At 46.0% G+C, this 12,945-nt stretch overlaps 1 protein-coding gene across 1 annotated transcript in view; it reads left to right on the forward strand.

Moving 5' to 3' along the window:
• plxnb1b (plexin b1b) overlaps positions 1–12,348 on the forward strand; it is a 62,135-nt gene extending 49,787 nt beyond the window's left edge. The window contains 22 exon segments of the mRNA XM_055026665.1: positions 349–485; positions 713–889; positions 969–1,161; positions 1,745–1,987; positions 2,182–2,349; positions 2,472–2,620; positions 3,477–3,577; positions 3,791–4,008; positions 4,373–4,551; positions 4,637–4,703; positions 5,927–5,940; positions 5,942–6,071; positions 6,177–6,342; positions 7,155–7,258; positions 7,336–7,420; positions 7,500–7,666; positions 8,910–9,070; positions 9,844–9,991; positions 10,075–10,139; positions 10,263–10,338; positions 10,417–10,491; positions 10,838–12,348. Of these exon segments, the coding sequence (XP_054882640.1) occupies positions 349–485; positions 713–889; positions 969–1,161; positions 1,745–1,987; positions 2,182–2,349; positions 2,472–2,620; positions 3,477–3,577; positions 3,791–4,008; positions 4,373–4,551; positions 4,637–4,703; positions 5,927–5,940; positions 5,942–6,071; positions 6,177–6,342; positions 7,155–7,258; positions 7,336–7,420; positions 7,500–7,666; positions 8,910–9,070; positions 9,844–9,991; positions 10,075–10,139; positions 10,263–10,338; positions 10,417–10,491; positions 10,838–10,942 (2,928 nt within the window). The 3' untranslated portion in view covers positions 10,943–12,348.
• The last annotated feature ends 597 nt before the right edge of the window (positions 12,349–12,945 follow it).

Genomic DNA, 12,945 nt, shown 5'->3' on the forward strand with positions numbered 1-12,945 from the left:
CCGATTTATCACCGCCAGTTTCTTTAATTTTGGCCGATACTTACATGTGAAGCCGATCTCATCTACCTCACCAAAGGTCTAAAAATCAACCACTGTCCTCTTCTGCTCTGCCATAAGAGAGGTTTGACTGACAGACCGGCCCACCAAGTTATGTCTGCATATTTGTCACCCTACTGTTGTCGACTCATTACCTTTCTTATATTTAACGACATTTCAGTCAAAACAAAAGGGAATCGGCTAAACAATGTTTCTGTAATTCTCTGTTTCCTCCCCCTGCTCTGTGCTTGGTCTTTATGGAGGTGGAAATTCTTCTGTCCCTCCTCTGATCTGTCCCCCTGTCCTCTTCAGGACCCATCTGTCACTGCCGTCTCACCTGAAAGAGGTCCAAAGGCCGGAGGAACCACTCTGACCATCAGCGGCCGGAAGCTGCTGACAGGCTTGCCCTCTGACCTCACCATTACAGTGGGGGAGGTCCCCTGTAAAATGTGAGGAGATGCACAGTTTTCATTGTTTAAAGTCTGAACTGTTAGCTTTGGCTGCTCGTTATTGTCGTTGTTGACGTGTCCAAATAAAATATTGATATTGATATTATTGCTCGAACGGCGCATGCGCGAAGGGAACATTCGGTGTTTTCAGCACCGCCCTCTGGCGGTCATCTGGGATTCATAGGATCATAGTTACATACGTGACTTTTGTTCTGTCTCGTCCTCAGTGTGTCAGCTGTGCAAAGCTCCAGTGTTCAGTGTGTGACCGGCAGCAGCAGTGAGGCAGGAAGGTTCCGGGTTACGCTGCATTACGGCAGTACCCCCCGGCACCTCCACACCCCCCTCTACAACTACACCCACAACCCCAGCATCATCAGCGCCTGGCCAGCCAAGAGCTTCCTGGAGTAAGTCTGTTCACGCCTCACTGTGGCCCCCCAGCTCAACCTGAGACCTGCTCTAAAGCTCTTGTTCTCCTTCTGTTAGCGGCGGCCGCCTTGTCAGTGTGTCTGGCCATAACCTGGATGTGGTTCAGAAGCCATACATGGTGGTGAACGTCTTCTCCACCACATCCGTCAGCCAGAGCAGGAGGAAGAGGAGGACAGCAGGGCCGGGGCGGGCTCCCAGGACGCTTCAGGACCCAGTCTGTTGTAGAGAACCTCACTGCCCCATTGCACAGGTGTGTATATGTGTTTGTGTGTGTGTACTTGTCTACCGATCCTCTTTAAGACCATTTCTGGCATATTTACTAATCTTCTCGTCTTATGGGACTAAAGCCTGGTCCTAATACGGTGGACCCCCTGTAGGGTCAGGGGTTAGATAGACTTAGAAGTGTGATGTTGGGGAAAATGTCTGGATTGTGCATAAATGCAGTTACAAAAATGAATGGAAGTCAATACAAAGTTATAGTTTGGGTAGAAATACAAACGTCTATGTTCTCAATTGATCAACTTTACTTCTGTAGCACATTTGAAAAATGGTAGGGTAACCAAAGTGCTTTACATTAAAACAGAAAGATGTAAGAGACACACAAAACGAATACAAACATCAAACACGGCAGGTGTATTTCAAGACAAGATCAGTGTGTTAAAAGTCAGGGAACAAAAGTGTGTTTTAAAAGAGATTTAAAACCAGGAAGAGAAGAGGCCTGTCTGACACTCAATAGTAACTTGTTCCATAACTTGGGAGCAACAGCAGCAAATACTCTGTCACCTCTTGGCTTCAGCCCAGTCCCAGAAGTGACTTGTTTCTCTCTTCCTCAGGTCCTGGAGCTCTGTGAGGTGACCAACTCCTCCCTGATCCTCTGTCGCTCCCCCATCGTCAACTCCTCCATCTTGGAAGCCAGCATCTCTGTCCAGTTCCTGCTGGACAGCTTGTGCTTTAACTTCAGCAGTGTGAGCTCCCAGGCCTTCACCTACCAGCCCAACCCGGTCCTGAAGTCTCTGAACCAACAGGAGCCGCTGAAGGCGTACCGTTACAACCCCGGCAGCTTCATCCAGCTGGAGGTCAGAACTAGTCTTCTTTCCTCACCTCAGGCTTCAGGTTTCGGCATCAGGAACCAGAAAACTGCTTTCTAAAGCCGTTACTGGAATGTGTAGCACAAGTCTGGAAAGGTCAATTCCAGACCCTTAGTGATCAGAACTGCTCCCAAACATAGCTAGAATATGAAGGTAAGCGATGGCTCTGTGTGTGTTTTCAGGGGGACAACCTGGACCTGGCCATCACCAAAGAAGAAGTGGTTGTGCTGATAGGGGAAGGTGTGTGTGCTGTGAAGACCCTCACCAGAAACCACCTGTACTGTGAACCGCCGCCTCAGCAGCCGAGCTGCAGGAAGTGTGAGGGTTCCGACAATCTCCCAGAATTCACTGTGAGTCCGCTTTACTTTCAGCTCCTACTGAGGAGACGTTCCTTCAGCTGGTCGGTCTGTCCTCAGTACCATCTGCTTGAAGAGTGTGTGTGTGTGTGTGTGTGTGTGTGTGTGTGTTTCAGGTTCAGATGGGCCACCTGAATATCTCTCTTGGTAAGGTTCAGTACGACAACCTCAGCTCGCCGCCCTTCCCAGTGGAGGCCCAAATCGGAGTGGGCGTTGGGGCGTCCATAGTTGCCCTCATTGTCCTAATGATTGTCCTCATCTACAGGTTAGTACACTGTCATGTCACCTAACCCTCAAACACCCACAACTCTAATGTAACCCTGACCCTAACATCCCTTCCAGGTGCTCCAGTTGGATTTCTGTAGTCTTAATTTGTTAGTCGGGTTACGGATGGTAGTGAATATTCCATTGCTTTGACCTTTATTTATACCCAAACATTTCTTGAGACTTAAGGTCTCAAGAGCAAACCATTTCAAACAGACAACAGTGAAGCAACCTGCAGTCGGGAGCTGTGAGGCTTCCTGCTATAATCTGGCTCTAATGGAGGGTCAGTACTGGGCCAGTTGTGCACCATTTAACCCAGTAGAAGAATTAACCCTGGAAGGTGGACATTTCTGTTATTTAGACTCGGCTGATAAATGTGTAGTTTTCGTTCAACCAGGTGCTTCCATGTCATTTTGTGTCCTTTTGTTGGGTTCATCCATTTCATGCTGGCTCTTTGCATTTCCAGTTGTTTATAATGGCCGATTCTCCTCTAACAGTACTTATTGCCACAGTTTGTAAAACACATTTTTTTCTTAGTATCTGGTCTGGCATCTCAGATCTGCAGCATTTTACCAATATGACCTTACCTTTGACATATTATCTAATATCTATCATTATTATTATTATTATTATTATTATTATTATTATTATTATTATTATTATTATTCCTGGCTGTATGGTGAGGGGAAAATGTCAAGGTGCTGGTACGGTGTCCCAGTGCTGACACTTGAAGCTCCGCTGGTTTCTGGGATCATGCATGCGATCTGATCCAATCCGTATCCAGGCTTCATCTGAAGAACCGTCTCAGAAACGTGATGCTAAATGTTCTGCCTCGCTCTCTGTTTGCTGGCTGTCAGGAGGAAGAGTAAGCAGGCTCTCAGGGATTACAAGAAGGTCCAGATCCAGCTGGAGAACCTGGAGACCAGCGTCAGGGACCGATGCAAGAAGGAGTTCACAGGTAACTTTCAAAACTAAGAACTTCACTTACAAACATGTTGCTACGATGCAGTTTCTAGAGTTCAACAAAGACCAGATGCATTTTCTGGGCCTAATGCTTAAACAATGATAATCTTCTAATTCCTTGTTTCTGTATAAGAATGAAAACATGAGTGTCTAAAAAGTCTGAGAAGCTGATGATTGATCCGACTTCCACCTTTCTGCCTCCACCCAGACCTGATGACAGAGATGATGGACATGTCCAGCGACCTGGTGGGCTCAGGTATCCCTTTCCTCGACTACCGCATGTATGCAGAGCGCATTTTCTTCCCCGGCCACCGGGAGTCGCCCTTGAGGCGAGGCCTGGACATGCAGGAGTGTCGGCGGCAGACGGTGGAGCAGGGCCTGGTCCAGCTGTCCAACCTGCTCAACAGCAAACTCTTCCTCACTAAGGTACTCATCCTCACCGTTAGCATCCCTGCTAAAAACCGTGGCTGGGTCCCAACGCCGGTGTTGGAAATCGGGATTCTGGAAGCCAAAAATATTGTACTAACCTCACAAGGTGGCATCAAAATTGTTGGGAATCTGAACTCGTAATAGTAATAACATAAAAATTCCTTAGTCAGAGCGTAATCCAAACTCAGTCTCTCGTGAAAGAATTTATTTAGACCATCAGCAGAAGAAACTCTTCACACAACAAGGAATGATGTCTAATCAAGTCTGAGAATTTATTAAACTATCCCAGCTTTACAGCTGAATTGTTCCATGCATAACCTCTTTCTTTCACTACATCTCACCTTTGCTTTCTGCCCTTCAGTTCATTCACACTCTGGAGAGCCAGCGGACCTTCTCCCCCAGGGACCGAGCCTATGTGGCCTCGCTGCTGACCGTGGCTCTTCATGGCAAGCTGGAGTATTTCACAGACATCCTGAAAACTCTGCTGAACGACCTGGTGGAGCAGTATGTGGCCAAGAACCCCAAACTCATGCTGCGAAGGCAAGAAAGGAGGAGAGGGGGGGAATCCTCATAGTCCGCTGAGCCTTTGAAGCGGTTCTGAGATCTTGGCCGTGTGTGTCTGCAGGACAGAGACGGTGGTGGAGAAACTGCTGACCAACTGGATGTCCATCTGTCTCTACACGTTCCTCAGGGTCAGTAAGAGCAGGAAGAGAGGTTTCTGGTCAAATTGTTGGTGAGAAATTTGTTGGGATCTTGAGACAAAGGGTGTGATTTTATACCATTCAGGCCACAAATTTCAGACCAGTTGTTTTTCTCTTACAAAAATGAGACAACTTTTGTGTTTTTGTGTCAAAGTTGATACATTTATGAAAACAATTTGAATTGATCGTTTGAATTAATTTGAAGCTGCCATAAATTCTTATTATCGTATTTATTGTTGTTGATTTAGTAGAAATATTTAGTCTTCTCTGAAGACCCTGAAGGTCCAGATGACTTGGCCAGACATTCCTGAACCTTAGAATGTCCAACTCATTTCATTTTAATAACTTTCAAATTCCTTGTTATAAAGTAGAGACAGTTTATGACCAGCTGGTTGTTATGCTGGAGGTCAAACTGGGCTGGTTGATCCTTTGACCAGAGAAGTTTGATTTATAATTTATCTTGGACGCTCCCCATCCAAGATGTCCGTCCATCAAACATCTTGGATGGATGATTGAATTGATGGATTGATTCAAGGGTATCTCAAGAAAACCATAGCTGAAAAGCGACTTAGAAGTTTAGATCTTTTCTTTTTGCTTCTCTAATGTCTGAAGTCAAACTTTGTCAAAGTCAATAAATGATTTTTATGTGTGTAATAAGAAAATTACTTCAGGTTTAAAAACCAGCCCCATGTTCTATGCTTCACTTCATCCAGAAGGTCTGGACTCTCTGCTGTTGAGAAACAATTACTTCATGGAGGCGTAGACTGTGTTGAGGTTTTAAATTTTACTCAGCCTGTGACATCTGTCACATTCAACCCCAACTTTTTTAAGTGGCAGGAAGGGGTGTTACAAGGCACTGTATTCTTCATCTGATGTAGACCTAAATGCCTTTTGGTGTGCATGTGTTGCCCTGGCGACCTGAACCAGGACCTTGTGAGCAGCAGCGGCTTTAGACATCGACTCACTCGGACGTTTAGTTCAGGTTTCTCTCTGTGCCTGAATTCAGGGAGCGGCTGAAAACAAACCAGAACCTTAACAGCTTGTCCTTGTCTGGGCCCTTCACTCTCTCCTCCAGAGTGTGTTTGGCCAATACTAATATCTTTGTGTGTGTGTGTGTGTGTGTGTTTGCGTGTGTGTGTGTGTTGTGTGTGTGTGTGTGTGTGTGTGTGTGTGTGTGTGTGTGTGTGTGTGTGTGTGTGTGTGTGTGTGTGTAGGACTCTGCTGGCGAGTCTGTACATGCTGTTCAAGGCTATAAAACACCAGGTAGATAAAGGGCCGGTGGACGCCGTAACTCGCAAGGCCAAGTACACTCTGAATGATAACCGTCTGCTGCGGGAGGATGTGGAGTACAAGACCCTGGTGAGAACGAGCTCTGTCATCCTGGGGAACATTCCCATGACCTTCAGCAGGTTGAATCCTTCCTTTCTGTTTTCCTCCCACTCCCCATTGCTTCTTGGCCTCCAGACGCTGAACGTGTTGGTGCAGGGTGGAGGAGTGAGCGAGACCCAACCGCTGCCTTCCAAAGTGCTGGACTGTGATACCATCACCCAGGTGAAGGAAAAGCTCCTAGATCAGGTGTACAAGAGCACCTCCTTCTCCCATCGGCCACACGCCGACTCCCTGGACCTGGGTGAGGGTCTACACACACGCATACACACACACGAACAGCTGGCCCCTCCGCCCTGAACACATCTGCTGCTTCCCTCCAACAGTATCTGGGGAAGGATAAGCAGAAGTTTAACTGTTCACATACATTTCAAACTGTTGAGTTGTGGTGCCCCCTACAGCAAAAGAAACATAACTGCATTACATGGTCAGTACCTGAACAGTCACTTTTTTCCTCCGCCCTGTTTCTGCAGCTGCTCCTGATTCCAATTTGCTATGAAAAGTGAGCAAATAAAATTTACAATCCAGATCCCAAAGGCAAACGCCTTTCGGAAACAATTTAGTTGCACCGGTGGAAGTGGCACAAGTCTGAGGAAATCTGACCTGAAAACAGTTGTTGAGACCCGGGTCTGAACAGCAGCTCACCTCACCCTCCAGCAGGACGCAGCACAAGACAGCAGTGAGATCTCAGTGTTCGTCCACTGACTTCAATCACACTGAGATCTGCTTGATGAGTTTCATAAATATGATACATTTCATAATAAAAAAGCCTCATGAAAGATTCTTCTGATATCTGCATCAGTAACTCATGTTTTTTTCTCTTCTGGTGTCTTTAATTCACCTTTAATTGATGTCAGCTGTGTGTAAAAAAAATGGCAGCAATACACAAAAAGGCATCCTGTCACTCCAAACACACCCAGCGGTTCACTGGTGAATTTGGTTCACCTTTGCTGTTTGATGGCACCTTTATTCATGAATAAAAATGAAACAATGTTTATGCTGATATTGCATTTGAGGGAGAGTTGAGTGTAACAACACCCTGCTGCTCCTGTTCAGAGTGGAGGTCTGGTGTTGCGGGACACCTCATCCTGTCGGACGAGGACCTGACGTCTGTGGTGCAGGGCAGCTGGAAGCGCCTCAACACCCTGCAGCACTACAAGGTGACGCCCCCTCGGCCAGAGCCGCCCTGTTGGGCCGCCCAAACAGAGGCCTTAACCGCAGCTGTGTGTCGTTCCAGGTCCCCGATGGCGCAACTGTGGCACTGGTGCCACGACACACCAAAACCATTCACCATGACAACCATGACTACATCGCCGGAGAGAGTGAGTTCCTCTGCAGAAATCATTTGGGTGATGGAGCAGCTGCAGCGGCGCTCTGCTCATCACTCCGTTGTGTGAACAGAGACTCCCATGCTGGAGGATGCAGACGAGGGCGGCGTGAAGCTGTGGCACCTGGTGAAGGCCAGCGAGGAGCCGGAGCTTCCTAAACACCGCCGAGGGAGCTTAAGGGAGCGGGAGCGGGCCAAGGCCATCCCTGAGATCTACCTCACCCGCCTGCTCTCCATGAAGGTATACACACACGTACACACACACACACACACACACACACACACACACACACACACACACACACACACACACACACACACACACACACACACACACACACACCCGTACACACACACACACACACAGACACACACACTCTCTTTGGGGCGATGGCGGCATTTCGTCCTGCAGTCTGTGGGATCACCGCTTCAGTTCCCACTCCGTCCACCTGTCATTGTGTCCTTGGCCAAGACACCTCACCTTCCTTGCCTGCTGATGCCGGAAATGGCAACCTCACTTCTGGTAGCTGGGGCTACAATCTAGTAGCTTACCACCATCACTGTGTGAATGTGATGACTGATTTCATTGTAGAGCATCTTTGAGTGTCCATTGAGGGTTAAAAGGTGCTATATAAGTCAGATTTTGTTTAATTTTTTTGCATTGACTTCCTTTCATTTGTTATTTATTTCTACAGCCTAACCTTAATCCGTACTGTAAACTTAATCATCACCAGTTCATGCCTAACCTTAACCCAGTACTCTAGTCTTAATCGAAACCACTAACTCAGAAACAGCACTGCTTCTTTTGGAGCCTCGACTTTGGGCCCCATAAGAAGCAGTTGCTCTCCACGTCGTAGCATTTGTTAGAAAATACAAGGCCATACATAAAGATGGAAGCTACTCTATTATGCGGCACAGAACAGGTACAAAGCTTTAAGTCTTCCTAGCAGCCGGCTTTCAGATTCCTCCCTCTCCAACACGCCTGAACCAAGCAGCTCACCAGAGGCCCTGACATCTTTTCGGTATGCACAAGCCGCTGGCATTCATTTGATTCAGGCGCGTAGGAATGGGGTTACATCTGAATTTTGCAGGACGGTAGATCTGCAACATGCTCCAGCACGTACAGACATGAAGTCAGGTGGGACAGTAACTGTAGAACAAAGAAAACTGTGTTCTGCGTCAGCAGCAGAACCAACTCTGATCCTGGTACTGGTAGCGTTGGTTATGCCCGTACCTTCATAATCCCAATCGGTGACTTGATCCTCAGAATGACTGCTGCTTGGTTTCTGTTGACTCACACTTTTTAGCCTGTTAGTTGGCAAGTTACACTAGGTAACACGGTTACCGACATATTGATGTCAGGCGATGTAAACTGTCAGCGTAATCTTCCAGAACATCACGTGATCCTGTGATCCATTGTTGTCCTTAAATTCAATGATCTGGTTTGATTTTGAATCTGTTTGTCCCTCCTTTGTGTCTGTCAGGGGACGTTACAGAAGTTTGTGGACGATCTGTTCACAGTGATCCTCAGCACCAGCCGTCCCGTCCCGTTAGCCGTCAAATACTTCTTTGACCTGCTGGACGACCAGGCGGGACAGCACAGCATCAGCGACCCGGAGACCATCCACATATGGAAGACCAACAGGTTGGTGGGGGGAAAAGAGCCAGGCGGGATCTAAAAGCCCGAGCCAGCAGTTTCTGCTGACCGGAACATTCTGTGGTGTTGAAGTTGTTGCAGAGAAAAGAAAGCTCATCTCAAAAGTGAAGTCAGAAATGGAACCTGGTTGATTTAGACTGGCACTGAACTCAGCTGACCCCAGAGTTTCACCTGCTAGCTTAGGAAATGTGCTCAAACAGGAGACGCACAACACTGACTGCTTACTGATCCGAACCCTGATAATGGCTAACATACGCCAATGTTAGCCATTTTCTCTCCATGATCATCTGGTGTTTGTTTCGAAGCCGTTTTTAACTGCAGGTCTGAACTTTAGCAGAGCCACATGTTAGCACCATTAGCTGCACAATTAGTTGCAACATTTGCTGATGGTGAAAAGATGGATTCTTCATAAAATCAATAAAATCATGGCCAGTCAGAGGCTTTTTCAGATTCACAGTAATACAGACCGCTACAAAAAATCTGACCTGCAAACAGCCATCGCAATATACAATAACTCTTTGATGTATTTGAATTAATATGAGTTACGACATTTAATTTCCCTTTATGATCAATGAAGTATTTTTGAATTTGAATCAGTTGCACCTTGAGCATCAACACAAGTTATATAATTACTCAACACATTTTTACTCTTTACCCTGATATTCACTATGCTGGTGTTTTGTAAGTAACTTTCATCGTTTGATATGATGTTGGAGTAATTCCCTTTTTGAAAACGAGCGTTTATTTCTGTTTGTCTCCAGCCTCCCTCTGCGTTTCTGGATCAACATCATCAAGAACCCTCAGTTCATCTTTGACGTCCAGGTGTCGGACCACGTGGACGCCGTCCTCTCCGTCATCGCTCAGACCTTCATGGACTCCTGCACCATCGCTGACCACAAACTGGGGCGGGTGAGGCTTCACTCCCCTGTCACTCTCCCACTTCAGATGGTTCCTGGATGTGGATGTGATTGTTTGTCTCTCTTGTGGAACAGGACTCTCCCATCAACAAGCTGCTGTATGCCAGAGACATTCCCCGCTACAAACAGATGGTGGAAAGGTTTGCTTCCGCTTTAGCTCGCAGCAGCTCTTTGGTTGAAAAGCTGCGTCAGATAGATCAGGATGGAAAGGAATATTTCTTATAAACGAAATAACTTGGATTTCATGATGTTGGTTGCTGCAGGTACTACGCTGACATCAGGCAGACTATATCAGCCAGCGACCAGGAGATGAACTCGGCGCTGGCAGAGCTGTCCAGGGTGAGTGGAGCCTCACTTCCTGTCCCGCAGGACGGCCGGCTGCTCGGCGCCGACTCACCTGAAGGCTTTGTGTTTCAGAACTACTCCGGAGAGCTGAACCACCTGGTGGCGCTGCACGAGCTCTACAAATACATCAACAAGTACTACGACCAGGTGCGTCCCACACCCACACAGCTGAGAATTCTCAAAGTTACAATATTGCATAAAGTCACTTTAAAAACTGTGAGTTTTTTTTTATGTATAAGTGGTCTCACTGACGACAGTCTCTGCAACGACTCATCCTTCAGCAAGTTTAACTGAAACGAGTTTCAACAGAGAAATTTGTGAACCTTCAACAAACACTGCAGCTGTGTGTCTGTCTGGTGGATTAAAACATGTTTGTTCTTCATCCAGTGGGTCGAGAATCCAGAGATTTTAAGTTGCTCCGCCTGGTCTGGGGTCGCCCTGCCGCCAGATGGAGTGTCGCTAATCGTTTGCCCTCTTGTCATGATCTCGGCAGATCATCACGGCTCTGGAGGAGGACACAACAGCCCAGAAGATGCAGCTGGGATACCGGCTGCAGCAGATAGCTGCTGCTGTGGAAAACAAAGTCACCGATTTGTGACAGAAGAAGACGTGATGGTGTCGGTGCTCTCTGCAGCATCTTCACGCCAGCTACTTCAGGAGTCCTGAGTAGAAACCGGACAAAAATAAAACACGGACAACAGAAGACACCTGGACAGATGGAAGCAGGAGCGGTTTGCTGTCACTGGATTGAGGTTTTTAGGTTTTTCATTCTGCTGAGGTCAAGCCATGAAGAGGAGAACCTGAACTGATCTGAAGACTGATCACATGGGATCTGTTACTTTCAGTTTAAGGACACGGCTCTTATTCTTTGTGTGCTTGTTGCTGCTGTATGGTCGAGTGTGTGTGTGTGGGTATGTCTTCCTGTTTGTAAGCTGTCTCTTTTTGAGTTTAATGGTATTTAGTGCTGGAAGCAACACATTGGATCTTAATATAAAGGCTACTTTACTTAAATTGTATTTTATATCTAGAAGTGAAAACAAAGCCTCGGTCTGACATCCCACATAATCAAACATCAGTAGAATAAGTTGCTACCGCTCTACCTCAGCCCTCTGAGCTGCATCAGTGATGTTCGCTTTGTGCTTTTCAGCTGCTTCCATCCACTAAGTGCAGCAGTTGTGCCCTCAGAACCAGCTTCAAACACACACATATTGTAGACATTTCTGGGTTTTTTTTTTTTTTGAGTTTTGAGTTTGTAGAATCATTTAAGAAAAAAAAAATAATTTTTTTATTTGTTTGTACACCTCTAGGTGTTTTTTTTTTTTTTACGGTTTAACTTTAGTTTTAAATTGTGACTCACTTTGTTTGACTGGATCGTCTCTGTCAGAGGCAGAGCTACTCTATGGATCCTGTCTGTGCATTTCCTGTATTGAGCGGCACTTTTTCATACGCTGACGTTTTATATTTTCTACAAATGCTCAGATCAGTAGGGGTCAGGTTTGTTGTTCTTAGTTAATGGCAGCTGCTGTACAGGACGCTCATTAAAATATTTATTCAACAAGATGCCAACTTCACTGCTGATCTGATCTGATCACAGCTGGCTCGGAAAGAAGCCGGTGTTTAATGGCCGACGCCTTCCACCAGAATCCAAAATACAGTGAATGGACAGCATTTTTTCTTCTTTCCAGATGACTCATTCATCTCTGTTCTTTGCAACACTTTGTACTACGACTGATCTCAAGCTGCCTGCAGGTCTCTAGTGACATTCCCAGACAACTTCTGTTTATCACTGTTCAGACGGGGAGAAGCTCACCGGTACCGACCCGATGGAGGACTAACTGTTAGACACATTCGGCGATGTAGAGCAGGCTCTGCAAGGAGCAGTTTTAATGTTTCACATTTTACGTTGCTGTTGTTGTACATATTGATTCGAAATGTAACCATAGCGATTTAACCTGTTGATTGAAACAAAATGTCCACAGCTATAATAAAGTATTCCTAAAATAATTATCTTTTTTTTTTTTTTTTGAAAGTGGCATTCATTTCCACTGCAGTTTCACTGCAACCAATGAGCTGCTGCAGGAAAAATGTCTCTACAAACAGGAAGTGAATCCTCGCTCTGTGAGGCCGTCAACTCAAAGCCGAGGCTCTACACGTCCAACTAGACGAGGAGTTCCCAGATCTGGAGGAGCCGTGAAAATAAAAATAGCATAAATATATTTCTGTTTTTCCAGCCTTTATTAACTAAAAGTCTTATTTTACCATTTTCCATCCAAAAGTGGCTCTAAAAGGATTGGGACTGCAGACTTTAGCTCTTTTGCAAAAAATTGAAAGATCTTGAGACGATGAGAAGTCTAAATGCTTTCAAGTGGCTATAACTGATGAATGTTATCAGTTATTACCCCACGTCTCATTAAAATCCCGAGAACAAAATGAACAGATTCAAACGTGCTGGAATATATTTCTTACCACTAGATGTCACTGTGGCGTCTCTTCCATGAACCCAGATGTGACCTCTGGAGCCTGGCAGGAGGACAAAGTAGAATATGGCAACATGTTATGATGAAAACAAGAAATTAATATATGTTTCAAAGACAATTCTCT

This window comes from Poeciliopsis prolifica, unplaced genomic scaffold (assembly GCF_027474105.1).
Source record: "Poeciliopsis prolifica strain line A6 unplaced genomic scaffold, Auburn_PproV2 SCAFFOLD003, whole genome shotgun sequence".
In the NCBI taxonomy this organism is placed as follows: domain Eukaryota; kingdom Metazoa; phylum Chordata; class Actinopteri; order Cyprinodontiformes; family Poeciliidae; genus Poeciliopsis; species Poeciliopsis prolifica.